Source organism: Eupeodes corollae, chromosome 2 (genome assembly GCF_945859685.1).
Source record: "Eupeodes corollae chromosome 2, idEupCoro1.1, whole genome shotgun sequence".
In the NCBI taxonomy this organism is placed as follows: Eukaryota; Metazoa; Arthropoda; class Insecta; order Diptera; family Syrphidae; genus Eupeodes; species Eupeodes corollae.
In genome coordinates this window covers 111,382,148-111,398,310 of record NC_079148.1, presented here as the reverse complement: position 1 = coordinate 111,398,310, position 16,163 = coordinate 111,382,148, and the positions used below count along the sequence as shown (strand labels likewise).

Genomic DNA, 16,163 nt, shown 5'->3' with positions numbered 1-16,163 from the left:
AAATTCTTGATGTTTAGTGGTTAAGGAATGTATTTAGCAGAAATAATTACTGCACAATTATTTCAACATTCGATCGGCTTATTATTTTTTCAAGATGTCTGTGAATGTGGTGGAAAGACTCTCGTTCGTCTGAAGTTGTAGCTACTTTAAAATATTATATCTACATTATGGTGGTTTTGGGTCGGTTTCAGAGTAAATAGGAGTAGGGTAAGGAATATTAGATAATAATAACAGTAAATGGTATTTCGTTTCGTCCTTGAAGTATATTAAAGTTTGTCTATTTCAGAAGCTTCGAAAATTTCATTGTTTGGTCTGCAATGCAGTCGTTACCTTTTCGAAGGGTATGTCCAATCCATTGCCACTTACGGCTTCATATTATAGATTTTATAGGTTCCTGGCCTGTCCCTCTATGAAGGACCTCATTTAAAATACGGTTTGGCCAGAAAATCCTTAGGATGTTACGAAGTCATCTATTTACGAAGGTTTGCTATGGTCATGAAAAAAATTATGAAAAAAATATCGGGCTGCAATTGTAGCGTGGTGCCGACTTTCCATATTCCTTCTTAATAACTTTTCTTCCTTTTTACAACGACGTGTACACCCATTGATAATTGATAGATAATTTTTTTGAATGTCATACAATTTAGATCCCGTGAGAGGGTTTTGTTGATTTTTTTTATTTCCTTAGACAAAGTCAAGAAAATAATAACCTATGCTTTCTCGTTAAAAAATTCATTTAATAATAGTTTTGTTTATACTTCATTTAAAAAAAAAAAGATTTATCTAAGCAAAGAATTCAATCACATCTACTTTATACAGAACAATTGCAAAAGAACTTGGCTAATAGTTAAGGCTTTGTTGAGGATTGTGATATTCATTTTGTGCTGAAAAGTTCTTCTGTTATGCCAATTTATTTCTTAATTTTATCGACGAATAAATTTGTTTTTTGTTCCTTCTTTTCTTTTTACCCTATAGTCCTTTATATCCAATTGATTTTAATGAGGTTTTGAGTTTGTAATTATTTGGTTCGATGACAAGAAGAACATTATCTAAGATGTCTAAGAAGTTGTTGGTTAAAAAAAAACTGTGGACCATTCCATATTATTCTAGATTGTTTAGCAAAATTGAACTAAAAAAATAGTCTTGGCAGCAACATTTCAAAACCCCTTTCTTCTGTAACTCAATAAATGAACACTTTGTGTAAATGGAATAGTTTTTAAACCCAGTCTTTGTATACCTATAAAAACATACAAAAAGATCCCATGGGTGTTGCTAGGATTTTGTTGCCAAGTTTTTTAGATATGGAAATACTCAATTATTTAATCTAATTAGACCTAAATTTATCACGGACTTTTCAGATTTCAATTTTTTAACTTAAGAGATTATAAAACAACTAACAATATAGAAAATTCAAACAAAAAAATAAGAGATTCTTTTTTGATTTCAACAAAAACCCTGACGAAAATTAAAAATGTAGGTATAGGTATTACAAATTAATTCTTAATGCACTTATCCATTTATAATTTTCCATTCCATCCCTCATGATGCATGATGATCAACATTTTTATTATTGTTTTCCATTCTGTGTGTGAGTGTGTGGAAAATGTAACATCACTTCAAAACCATCACCATCGAAACAACTATAGTTATTGAGAGCAGCTAGGACGACGATAGGTATAGAAAAGCAAATGTTTTTATAACATTGGACACTTTTTGATTCAGAAGAGCAGTCAAGCCAGTATAGACTTAAACTATACAAGATGACAACAGCTGCATGATGTTTTCTATAAAATAAATAAGAGGGGGAGAATTTTCAATTTTCATCCTTGTACAAATGAAACAAAACAAAAAGATGAGTGAAAAAGCAATAGGTACATATACATACTTATATACACACAAAGGATAGAAAAATAAAATATGTATGTTATTTACGAACCGTACAAATATGAGCGTTGTTCGTTGAACAACCTAATAGCCAGGCGTTTCGCCTAAGACGCCTATGCGCTAGCGCATTGATGGTTCAGGATTGTTTACAATTATTCATCATAATCCAATCGATTTTATTAAACAAAAAAGGACTTGGAAAAAACATGAAATAATTTTTAAACCATGAAATGACAAAAATAATGAATCAAATAAAAATGTTTATTTTAAAGTTTTGTAAATATTTGAATAATATTGGTCGAAACAGAAGTTAAGTCTGTCGAGTACCGTGGGAGTCATAAAGTTTGTTTTTCTTCTTCACTTTGCATAATTATAAGTATCCCACTCTTTAGTAATCGTCTTAAATAGCCCTAATAAACCCCTTAAAGCAATGAAAGTTCTACACAAACAAATCAAAATATCATCGTAAATCTTTAGTTAATTTTAAATTTTTACCAAAATACCAAATATTTTAATTCAATTTTCAAATCTAATTTTTGAGTTGAAAACCCTAATGAGTTTCAAAAAACATTCGGATATGGTCCCCTTTTTTGTAACGGTCAAAAAAGATCACTACGGAAACATGTTAAAACTTTATTTGTTGCTTGGTCAATGGCTTACATTGTTTTTAACAAATCGAAGCTACCAGCACAATTAATTGAAAACTGGGCAGTATCAAGAAATGGTCTTGACGAGTTACTGTAATTTGGATTTTTTTTAAATTCATGGGGTTACGTTGGTATATGCCAACAATGCTAGCGTCTCACTCAAAGCGAATATTGTCCGTTTTCGTCAAAATGTGGTTACTCAATCATAAAAAATAAACTAATTCCAAAAAAGGTTTTCCACGAAATCTCAAATAAACATTCAAAACACCAAATCTAACAGATATATTCTTTACTTCGAAAACCCCGAATTAATATTTTAAGTTTTTTTTTCATAACCAAAACGTTGTTGGGAAAATTAATAAAATTAATTAATGTTATTATAAAGCTACACTATTTGCCAAACCAACAATTGTTGTGACTTTTTAATTCATTGAGCTGTCAGTTTTTCGGAAATAAGTAAAAAATTATAAAATGGTATCACAAAATCTAGGCTCATGGTTTTTCTTTGTTTTAGTCCTAACCAGGACACAAAACAAAATTAAATAATGGCATAAAATCCTTAAGGTTTTAGCTGTTAGGCCTTTACATGTTTATTGACATTTTTATCTAAGGAATAAGTATGTAATTTGTTTTTGAAAAACATCAGAAGGGTTTGGAAACTTGGATCTGGCGCTGGTTTAAAAAGAAAAACAGATTATATGGGAAGACAGTTAAAAAGTCTTACAACTTTATCTTGTATTTTTGTTTGATTTTATTACAATAAATTGGGTTTTGTAAATTCTTGTACTTATATAAAATAATAACTATAAAGTTTCAAGCGTTAAAATTATTAAAACTGTATATTCTCGCTAAGCTAAGAAGATGAATTTTTTGACCACCCACTTATGCTGTATTTCGCTACATCTAAACTAATTTTTTTTATTTTAGAACTTAATCTCGAACTAACATTACTTTAGAGATTTTGCCATTCCAGATTTATGTGCTTTAAAAATCTAGAATAAAAACATCTTTTTGAGGATTTTGTAATTTCAAGTTTTTAAGTAAAATTTTGAATTTTCTACAATTGTTTGGATTGAATCGAAGAACGAAAGTCCCTTTTTCTTCATGGAAAAAGTGAAGTTGTTCATATTTATATTTTCTATAAAAAAGCCTATAGTAGCTTCTTCCAAAAGCCGATTTTTAGTTAGTTTTTAGTTAATTTGTTTGATTAACGCCAATTATATTAACTCTCGTCCAATTTCTTGTTTAAATCCTTATATACAAAATGCACATCAAGCTTATTAGATCAGAATATTAAAAATGGGAGATTAAACTTAAGCTAGATTTAAAGTGTACTAAAGCCGTTAATACTTTTATATCTTTGAAATTCTTATTAAAATATTCTCTCTCAGTTCCATTATAACAAAATGTCACCATCAGTCATCCTTAAATCCTTTTCCCATAGTACAACTTCCAAAAACCAAACCAAACTAAACCAAATCTCTCACATACGGCCCCATTAAACATTCACTCAGCAGCATCCACGACTTCAACTCCTCCATTATTACTGTTACTGCCCAAAAATAGACAATCCACGCACAACTGTTGCAGCCAGTATAGAGAGATCGCGTATAGTGCATCAACTGCAGCATCCATCACCAAAGCGCATCATCATCCCTTCTGGATGATGCTTTAGTTTGCCTTTGCCTTTGCCTGTTACTGTTTCCCTTCGAACAAAAAAACACCAGACGCGCGACCGAGCGTTTTAATACACATGAAATCCATTTGTAGGTGTTTAAAAATAGTCACTCTCGTCTCTGGATGTGTCCCATGATGATCCAAAAGCAAACTTCGTTGGGGGCTAGGAATGCGTGTGCTGACTTCATTTTGATAGAAATTGCCGCCGCCTCGCGCGTTTTGTCTTTAAATTTATATTTAAAAAAAAAAACAGAAAAAGGAAAAACTAAATTAAGGAACGACGATGACGACGACGAATAGACAGATGGATGCATTTGGGTTAAAAATAAAACTGCGCCCATCTTTCACTTGAAGGTCTTCCCAAGCATACACGCTCCAAAGGACATTGATCTTGAATTTGGTTCGATGCTTTTTTTCTGTTTTTGGAAAGCGTGTACATTCGGAAGCAATTATTTGGAAATATTGTACCTTATCTGTTCATGTGCCTGTTCGCTTATTTTATTTTTGTTCCATCATCCTCACATCCTTATGGTAATGGTTAATAGTGACACTTTTAGTGGAGGATTTTTTGAAATAAAAATTGTTTTTAATTATATTGTGCTCTTATACATATGTATTTTTATTTAAGGCGAGATTTTGGAAAATCGATTTTTCTCAGGAAATTCAATGTCACACATGAGAAAGTGATTTTTTGTTGGTGTTGTTGTTTGTCGGATGTGAATGTGATATTAAATTTATGAGACGACCGGCACTAGAAACGATGCTTGGAGCATCCAGATTTGGGTTAGTAGGGGCGATTTTCCAAAAATGTATTTTAAGTTGTTCTATTTTTTTTTTGGGTGTTTCTAATTTTGTGGATATTAAGTGTGTCGATAGAAATGAATAAATGGATCTAAGGGAAAATAAGGGGAAGTGCATTTAACTTGCTTTTGGAGGGCCTGTAAAAGGTACAGTTGGATCCAATATTTGTTAGTTATCACTTGTACTGATAGTTTAGACTAAGTGGCTTGGGAAAGATTTGTTTCAAGAAGTTGTTATGTGTTCTATAAGTTTACTCATTGCATATTTCCTATAAGAGTTTTGAGTTTGGTTTTTAAGAAAACGAGTATTTTTTTAAGAGAAAATAAATGGATACGAAGAAAATATTTTATTCAAAATAGAAGAAGATATCACCTTATCACCATATCCTCTTATGAAATTTATCCTTGACAACTTCACGATTTTCATCTTAAAGGCCTTGAACCAATTTTGGGTTTTGGTTTTAACCTTGTCTTTCATGATAGCTTAAAGAAAAAAAACTTAATGTGTTTAATCGCAAGACTTCGGTAACCAATTGTGATCACCTCTAATAAATGTAGCATGGTTAAGAAACTTTTTGCGCTTGTTTTATTACCTACTTATGTGGCCCGAAACGCCGCGCTGTCAACGTCAAAATCTTCCCTATAAATCAATAATCAATGCTCCGAAGGACAAACCATTCACAGTAACAGTTAAACCAGTCCATTTTTGAATCTCACCGAAAGCCTTGTTTGGATTTCGAATCCCAAATGCGATAAATCTGCTTAATAAAGCCTCAATTTTAATTTAAAAACTGTTTTTTTAACTACATTGTCAATAATCTCAGTTGTTCTTAAGCGACACACACATCTTGGATTCTTTGTATCACTTCCACCTGTGTCACTAGCCGACCACGATGGTCGCAAGCCATGATCCAAAAGTAATTTAGTCCTGCGAACTTGACCTTAAAATGTTGACCATTTCTATAGCCAAGATTTACAATTTGAACTTCGTTGTTGAAGCGATGTATTACTTCATTTTTAGAATAAGGTTTTGTTTCTACTTGTAAAATCTGAAAACATCCAAAAGTTACCTCTGTCAAAATAAACACATTTAAAGATTTGCTACTTATTCAAATCATATATTTATTTGCATTACAACAACAAATTGAAAATCCTACCTGTTTTTGTGGTTTGAAACTTAGTTCTTCTATTTTACACCAGTCGTCATTTTGTCTTCTAAAATTGTGCTTTCGTATCACCATTTTCATTCATCTCAAAATTAATTTTGTTTAATTACATAACCGAAAGCTTAATATTCATTTATTTTAAATGTTAAAAAAAAGCGAAACATAATTTCTTGGAATCAAAATAAATAAGTGCAAAAAAATGTATATTTCACAAAATACAAAGGTTGCACAAAATGATCAAAGGCGACTAGGTCTAAACGTCGAACAATGTAATTTAAGTATTATGGTGATCCTATCTGAATTTGATCCTTTTTATAATTAAACGCTGCGTTTACAAAAACCAACTACTCTTAAGAAAAAATGGTTCACTTAGTTAGGTTGTGTTTAAATAAAATATTGCAATCTGAAAAACTTTGTGTAATCTAATAATTTGAAATATTAAAAAACTGTTATTGATAACTCTTTTTATTTTAAAATCGAAAACATGCATGTCGCTCACCGCCTGCAATAATGGCACAACTCAAAAAAATCGAAATTTGAACTGTGAACGCCATTATGATTAAAATTTAACGCCTTACATTTCTGTAAAATCGGCACATTGATACTTCCTCTCAATTCCAAAAGATGGAGATAGTGCCATCAAACTTTCAAAGCTTTTGTGCTTTCTCTTTATATCAATACTGGCACTTCTCTCAGTATTCTCTTGATCGTGAGTGTGTTCGCGTCTCCTTCTTAAAGCAAATTTGGCACATTACAGTTGTGCCAGGATCGAGGTAAGTAAATTGTTTATTTTTTAAAGCAATAATGGCATATATCGAGTTGTGCCACTATTACGCCGCTTATGGTAGCGAATTAAATATTTACATCTGGAAAGAACGGCACATTTTGATTTGTGCCACTATTGCATCAAAGTGCATTATGAATGCATTATGGCTGAATCACATACACGCTTCAGCTTCGGCTTCGCCTGACGTTTACGAGTTCAGCCATAGGAATTCAATGCATGCTATCACAATGTAGCTTCGACCTCACGTTTCGTTTGACAATCGTAAGGAAAAGAATGTAATGTAACGTAATGTGACTCCAAACGGAAGCTCTAGTTCAATTTTCTGAACATTTGCTTTGTCTGACAGCTCATCAGCAGTAAAAAAATGTCAACAAACAAAATATTTGCTCTTTGGAGGGATGAAATAATAGAAATGTCATTCAAAGTAACCTCGAAGCGGGCCTAACGTAACGGACACGAAGCCGAAGCTGAAGCATGTATGTGTTTCAGCCATTATGATTATAATTATTTGTGCCATTACGTATTTTGAAAATACACTCAAAATTAATTTTAAGTTTATAAGAAAGAAATTTATTTAACTTTTTATTTTTAAGTTTATATGAATAAGAAATGAATTTTGTATTGGCTGAATAAAAAACATTATTTGGAGAGCTAACGTGATTTAGTTTTTTCGACTTTTTCAATTATTACATCAAGTTTTTGGTAAATAGTTGAGGAATTTTGTAACATGCCGTTATTCTTTGAAATGGCACTTGAAGACTTTCGATATACTCTGCTTAATGCAATAATGACACTTTCCCAAAATAGGGCGGTTGCCGCCCACTTTTTAATCTCGGATTAATGTTATTATGAAGGTAATGATTCTAACGTCAAAATAGCAAATCCGTATCAGGATAGCCTAATTTATAAGAACAGAAATCTTAATTGAAAAAAGGCATTATTTTAAATCTCTTATATCTCAAAAGTAAAAAAAATGAGTTGTGCCATTATTGCAGGCGGTGAGCGATGTGTACTTAAATACTTTTGAAACTACAGAAAAAATGGAAAAAAATAACTTATGTATTTCTAAACAAAAGCGTCAACAACGACACCCTTACAAACACAAATTTCCAAAACCCAAACTTGCATTTTTCGCACAGCACTGCAGTGGAGCGCGCGGAAATGCGCTCTTATTAAAAACGAACTAAAATATCAAATTCATAAACCAAAATTCTAAATCATAGAACAGAACCCACATTCAGATTCGTTAAATTTCTACGTTAAATTCTTTTTCGTTCAGTTAAAGCTTGTGGTTTGTGAATGAACTTTTGTGGAAGCTAATAAGGTTGTAGAAGTTGATAGACTTCCTGTTTGTGTATTTGCTGCAATATTTTCATATATTTTCTACAGCTACCAAAAATGGCTTCTGTCAATGTGCCATCTTTTGGAGAAAATGTGTATGTCTTCTGTGGCTGAGACATCTATTGGATAAAACTTGTACTATAAATTGTGTTTTTGACGAATCTTTTCTTAGTACTAAAGTGGTTGTTGTTTAAACTAAAACCTAGATTTGAATTTAGAAAGCCGTTAAATCGGTTTGTTTTGGATACTTGAAAAACCATAATTTCAATTGAAACAATTACAAAATTATGACAGAACTGACAAATTTTTATTATTTTTTTCTTCCAGTTAATTTACGGTACAGACGGCCAAGTCGTACGTGCAGAATCACGTCGTGGACGTGGTAAAGGACGAGGTGCTAGTACTGGGGTAAGTTTTTTGTCATAAATTTCACAATTTTGAAATTAACCAATAAGAGGTTTGAAAAATTTTGAGATATAAAATTTAATGGTGCTTTTAAAATTAGTTTTTTTTTTCAAGTCAAATAATTTTTTTTTAATAGTATAAATATTCTTATCAATGGTTTAAAATAATTAGTATATTTATAGTTTTATAGTAAGAAAGTTTAAAAACAAAGATGAAGGATTATATATTATATTAATTTACTTAATGTTGTTAATATTTAAAAATATTAACTCAATCAAAAATAAAATCAAATGAATATCTTTTGCGTTTTGAGTTTTGAGGGTCTTTTAAGATCTAAATCCGAAACCAAATATACCTAAGAAGAAGATTTGAATGAAAAATTCAACGGGAAACGTTCATAAATATTGATTTTGATTTAAGTTTTATTTATTAAACCACCAAATGACACACTTGCTTAAACTACATTTACGTTTTTAAGGTTTTGAAAGGAATAAAAGTTCCTTAAAAAATAGCAGAAGACTGACTTATTTCTATATGATTATACAACTGCACCTGGCAAATGATTAGGTGTATGGTCTATTTCCTTGCTAAAAAATTTAGGACCTCGTGTTCGCTTGATCTTGGGGCCTTGAATTCATAGATTCGATAAACTTAAACTTTCGACTTGTTTTGTTAAACATTGACGTATCGATCTAGCAAATATCCAAATATGAGGTTCTGAATTTTGATCAACCTTTAATAAACAATACCCGCTTTAAAACTTGCATTACTTTCTCTTCGCCGAATTCCTCTTTTTCCACAGAAAAATAGGAAGACTTTAATAATTCCCTACAGGCATAAAAGTCAGACGGTAATGGAAAGGGACAAGATTAAAGTCTCGTGCGAGGTTAACTTGCTCTAAATGTCCTTAAACCATTCATAAAAATATATATGTGTATTACCATCTAATTTCGGTTTCATTATTCCAGTTCGTCAACCTCTTTTTATTTTTAAATGAAAAGGGTATCCCACTATACACATGTTGATATGAACATAATACCAACTGTCATCTACAGAAAGCACATTCCATTTGAAAGGTCAATTGTTATCATCTATGATATTATCTCCTTGAGGGCAACTTATGTGTAGGTACGTTTCGTTGTCTCCGTCTCAGTCTCCGACTCCGTCATTGTCGTCGTTGTACATACAAACGTTTTGACGTCGCTCGTCTTTCAAAAGCAAATCAATGGCGATTGTTTGTCTGGGGGATTCTGTGTATTCCAGTTTCAATGTCAATGACAAACGTACAGCACGTTCAGCACGGTACAAAATAAGATACCTTAAGGCACTATAAGAGCCACCTCATTCATACCTTATTCGTACCTATACAAAATACCTACATAAAGTGAGATGAAACAGAAACCGCACATATTCTTCCGTGACAACTAAAGCACACTTTGGTCGTCCCCTCGAAATTTGTATATCCCAGTTCCAGCTTCAAGAGCAACTTCTTTGCTATACCGCAATACTGCCGTATCCGTAGTGCCGTTATGTTGAACACAGAAAACCATCCTTAAACCCTATCTTACTTATATATTTTGAGTACGTCGTCATCGTCATCATTGTCGTTGTCGAACTACTATGTATGGCATATCAGTGGTTAAGTAGAACACCATGAGAGGGGGTCTGACAACTGAGCTGAGATGAGCTGAGCCAGGGAAAAAACCAACTCGACTTGTTGCTTCTACGGATGTTGTATACATAAAATCTCGGAAAAAGAATCATACTCCCAGTCCATTAAGAAATCCATCTCTTTTAACCACAAAACGTTTTGTATATTATTACGTCACACTTCCTCTATTGTCGTCCTCGTCCTCGTCCTTGTCGTCGTCAAATCGTCTGGTCTGGTTTGACTGTGCGTTTTCTTACATCCTTTTGCCTGATATGCTCCATGCCCCACATGCTGTAGTAGATTTTTTAAGAGTTTAAGAAATGCTGTTCAATCATCACCATCATGCGACACCGGCACTGAAACCGACAACGAGCCAACGCTCAGCTCAATTCAATGGAGAATGAAGCTCTTTTGGGTCCGTCCTTCGTTTCATCTCCTGGATCGTGTCGTGTGGAAGGGAAGCCGTATTGCCGTAGGATTCATGAGAAATCCTTACTGCTGCTTACTCGTCGTCGTCGTTGGCATCGTCATCATCTCGTCTCTATAGTCGTATGGGAATCGCTTTCGCTTCCTATATCGAAAACATTCCGAGAAAAACACCTCACACCTTCTGGGGACTCCTGGTGATTGTAATAAGCCAGTCTGTGCCATCAGAGAAGAGGGTTGGTTGAAGAGATTGGAGTGAACCGAAGCAACCAGTTCCGGCGTGTTCTTTTATTCCAATCCCACTGTGTGCTCGTACAGATTACTGCTGCTCCTCACATTTGGTTGCGGATACGTCCGTACCTATAAGAGTTCTTCTATATCCATCCACCCCTCACAATCTCTGCCTGATGTTCGGTCTTCGATGTCGATGTCGGTGTATAGTATATATATATATGTAGAAGGAAGACAGCACTCTGCGTCTGCACTAACTTGTCGTACGTTCTTTCGTTTGTTGGACTACAGACGCGGCACCACATCAGCCATCCATTGGGTAAAGTAGCCTTCACCTCATTCCACTTCCTCGACAGATTATGTAATACTTTTATCGTCATCGTATCGTGTAAGTGGCCATGTTTGGCTACGACTCTCTGTCAAGAAGTTCCCAAAGACCCATCGTCGTCGTATAGTCATCATCGTCGTCGTAGTCGTTGTTGTCGTCGTCGTTGTCGGTTTCGGTTCAATCCTCGTATTCAAAAAAAAAAAAAGTATCATTTCCACCCTCTTACCCCGCCTCATGTTGGGGAACTCCCTTCGTCTTGCCTTAGAGAAGAAGTGTGGCTTGATATGGTTGGGATTGTAGTGGCTCGATTCTGTCTGTTGTCCGTCTGTTGCTTTGGTTGGTGCTGGTGCTGTTGCCGTAGCTGGGGACCCAGAAAGCCTCCATCTATCCTAACCGCAAGCACACATTCGGAAAAAGATCAAATAATCGTTCGGGCCATACCCCCATATTTCGTCGCTGCCGCGCGCTGCCTTTCTTTGGTAAAGCCGCATGGCGCTGATTCCCCCTTTGGCGGTGTTCAAGCTGGCGCTACTACACTATATGTACTTCCATTGCTTCTGGGACGAATGGATTGCGGATAGATGGATGGATGAACGTGGTACCTTGACATTGGCTCCATGGCATGGTAAGGCAAGGCATGGCAAGGCATGGCGCTCCATGGGTCTCTTTCCGTCTCGTTTTCGCTTTCATTCACAGCAATCATTCGTTCGTGAAAGTGAAGTATACGTGCGTGATGGCTTTGGCTTTGCTCCCTAATCGCTGTGTGTCGTCGTCGTAGTCGTCATCATCATCGCCGTCGTCGTTGTTGTCGGCATCATCACCATCATCATCATCAGCAGCTTTATACGTTCGTCGTAGTCGTAGTCTTCGTTGCCGTTGCCGTTGCCGTTACCGTCTCCCATTGTGTGCCAGGGAGATGTCTCAGTTTAATTTTTTTGATTTTTTGTTGAGTGGGAAAAAATCGTTAAGTCAGACACCTCCATTGTCGACATCGTCATCGTAGACAGAGTGTCTACGGTTACAATCGTCGTCGCTGTTGCTGCTTTTGTGTAGCTGAGGGGTTTCCTCGTTCTAATCCATCTCCACATGATAACTCTTTTTTTTTTCGAACCGAGTGAGTTGAGTTGTCCTCAAAATTATAATGTGGGCTCTTAGAACACAAGATTGCAGACTTGCCAGATATTCAAATTTTAGAAAGGAACTTTTGAAACGAAAAAAAACGTAGTAAACAGGTACTTTTTGACTAAAAACATTTTAAGACAAATTTCTATAGATACTTGTTTTTACAAAATTTCTGTTCGTAGACACTTGTTTTTTTCGAAACAGCTTAATGACATATGACAAAGTTGTTAATTGCACTAAACGTAGGGTCACCTACTCTCACAAAACTGGATCACAGAAGTGTCTTCTAAATGCAAAACTCTGTTTTTCACATTATTTCCCAAAAGTAACCAATACCAATAATTTTGCTGCTGTGAAAACTGTGCAGAAAATTGTGTCTAGCTTATTTTTTAAAAGTTCTTGGTTTTTTTAGTCTTTATCTTTTGAAAACTACCTTTTCTCGTAAAAGTAAATATTGCGCATAAAAGTTGTCAAGTTTTTTCTTTAAGGATCCCCTCGTTTTTCTAATAATCAATTTTTTTGTTTTTAGTTGCGAAATAGTGTTCATTCGAAATGATTGAATAGCTTCCAGTCTCTAGCAAAAAATTCTTATCTTATCGAAAAATTTGATGTTAATCTCCTCATAAAACTCTTGTATTTATATTTCAAAGCTTTTAAAGCCTTGCGAAAGTATAACTGAGTTGTGGCTTTATTTCTAAATGTTCTTAAAATTAAACTTACATGCAGTTTCGATTCTATTCTTAGCATCTGGCAACACTATCCCTCAACCCTACTTTTGTAAGTAAGTTCTTCTTCTCATTTTTGCTTGAATCCTATTTTATTCAACTAACAAACGACAACGACAAAACGGTGTGACAGAAGGTACAACAATGACTCTTAGTTCTTAACATTCTATAGTTATGTATGTGCCATGCCATCTGCCAACTGTATAGGACTTATTCGTCGGCTCGGTGGTAATGGCGTGGCGATGGATGGCTTGGCGCGGCGTGGCGTCGAGTCGGCACTCTTGTAATCACTTGGCACGAAACGTAAATGACAAAAAAAAAACAGAAAATCCAGCTCTCGCGAAGACTTTCTCCTTCGTTCATATAAAATCGAGCTGCTGGTGCTTCTGCTGATGATGGTCCTTGTACTTTTTGTGTGTGTATGTGTGGTGTGTTGACGGTTCTGCAGTGCATTGGAATGAGTTCTAATCTCAAAACGACTCAAAGGACCGCAGCTCAGACGTTCTTATAGTTACCTACATATACAATCCAGAGACCGGGAAATACCCTTCTTTTTTGTCGTTCTCGTTGTCGTCGTCGTCGTCGAAGCCTTTGGTGTTTTTTTCCTCCTCCTGTTGCTGTTGCACTTGGCACGTTCCTATATTGGTTTACACTTTCGTTTTGTATGTTAGTATGACATTAACACACATTTTTCTGAGCTCTCCTCAGCTCAGAAAAAGAGGGATCTGATGTCCTCGTCGTCGTCGTCGTAGTCTGGCAGCAGGCTGTAAATATAGTAATCCATGAAGGTCGGTCTTCCCCTGTTGTACTTGTATAGTAGAGTACCTATCTAGTATACTCGTTGCGGGGAGGTACTTTGCTACGAGTATAGGTATAGCTGCAGCAAAACCAGCAACAGGCAGACAGCTACTCAACTCAACCAGACGAAGGTTAGCCCAAGCCAAAGAGCTCTAACCACCCAAACCTAGATCCCTGGTGGCGGTGTGGTGCAGTCGTATAGTGCAGTGCACATTGGCATTCAACAAACAGAGCAGGCAAGCAGGCAAAAGAAAAAAAGAAAGGAGAACAGTCCGCGCGATGCATGTACATTGTGAACATTTACAAAACGGTTCGGTGACTTGTAAGTGCACCATCGTGCTAAACGTCTGTCTGTCAGTTGACGCTGGAGGAATAAACTTGTTGATAGTTCGACTCTGATAGGATTGATACATACTCCGAACCGCACACCACCCAACCCTCTCTGGTGCATCATGATGGTGTCTTTGGCTGTGTGCTTGCGTGAGGCGCCATCGACATAGCCATGCAATCGCCAGGAGCGAGAACTCGCTGCCCTAGAAACACCCTCTCGTTCGTCGTTTTCGACGCGTCGTCGTCGTTATCGTTACGTAACTCGGATCTGCATTTGGCGTTAGGTTTGGAATTGGCACGTCCTCAGCATTATTGTGCCCCACTCCGGTGAATCATCCTATAGTCGAGCGACGTCTGCTCGGTCCGCATCCAGACAAGCTGTCAACAGGTGTGTGAATTTTTTGCTCTTGTTGCGTCCCACACTACGACTACATGCAGTCTGTCCTGTGGTGCATTTCCATAACTAAGAGCGCGACGGATTTTTATGATCGAACAAGGACGATGGTGACGACATATCGACTATAGGACGACTATAAGGATATACTCCGGACTGATAGCTGGTTAGTTAGGAGAAGGTGCATCCCAGACAGCCAGCGAGTGCTATCATCGCAACATCGCATCGACTGCACTGACGACTGAAGTTAAATGTTTTTGTTTTTTGTGGCTCAGTAGTAGAAAATTTCACAGTTTACACTCGTTATTTGGCGGTCGACGATGTGCAATGCCAATCTGTTGCCGGCACACAATCCTAGCCCTGGAGCTGGACGAGGAAGAGGATAAACTCGATGCTCATTCGGATGTGGCGTTTTGGTTGGCTTTTTGCGCGTTTTGTCCATCAAGTCTCACCCAACTCAATCGCACAGAGTTTTGGTTGTTTTTTTTGAATTTACTCTTTTTTTGTTTTTGTTTCTTTTTACTCCTCCCTCGTGTCAGATAAAATAATTTTATTTTGAAATGCTTTTGGGTATTGAAATCGAGACGACCGGACTGTGGAGCGTGGAGCGTGGACCAACTACCGACGCCGCGACGACGACGATTCATCGAAAAAGTGCTACATGCTGCATTTTGTGTTGATGCTCCTGCCTCTGTGTATACACAAAGCTAAACGGTTCGCCTTTGGGATTCTGGATTCCGTCGAATTGACGGCTCAGTGAATCTATTGAGTGTGACATTGTAGATTTGTGCATATATAAACATCAACAACACCCCAAAAAAACCCTTCCCGCCACCGTTTGTGTTGGATGTGGCAAGTTATCGGATGCACCATCATCCCAGAAATTGGTATGTAATGCCATTCAAGTGCAGTGAACTGAAGAGGTGTTGAGAGTGTAGGTATAGTTCTGGCCGTTCTGAGTCGGGCTGGACAAGGCTGGAGCTAACAATATGTATGTATATAGTTACGTTTTATACCTGTTGGTTATTTGATTGTGCTTTGACACCAAACAAAAACGAGGCCAATCTCTTGGTCCTTTGGGAGAAAACAATGAATCGGTGGCGATGGCAGAACACAGATGCATCAGCTTCACTTGCCACCGGTTGCATTCTCTGGTGATGATGGCCATAGGATGGCTTCTGGACTGCCACAGTGTGTTTTTCTGCTATTGCCCTCTATACTGATGTGATACGACGATGCGATTGTGATCGGCTAAATGACTGCGCTGGAGGAGGCACACTCCTTTATTTGATGTGCTCTAATTACACCAATTGGCTTTTTCAACGTTGCAGTTGGTTTTTTGTTTTCGTTTTTGTTGTTGTTGTTGATGACTTTTTTTGTGTTCAGCCAACAACTGCTTAATGGGACGGATGATGGATAAGGCTTTCAAGTAAGGATGCACTTGTTGCATT

The 16,163-nt window shown here is 36.3% G+C and overlaps 1 protein-coding gene across 1 annotated transcript in view; it reads left to right on the top strand.

The window, feature by feature from the left end:
• Positions 1 to 16,163, top strand: part of LOC129944122 (methylcytosine dioxygenase TET) — a 190,707-nt gene that overhangs the window by 50,593 nt on the left and 123,951 nt on the right. The window contains exon 3 of the mRNA XM_056053316.1: positions 8,630 to 8,710. Within this exon, the coding sequence (XP_055909291.1) occupies positions 8,630 to 8,710 (81 nt within the window). The remainder of the gene's footprint in view (positions 1 to 8,629; positions 8,711 to 16,163) is intronic.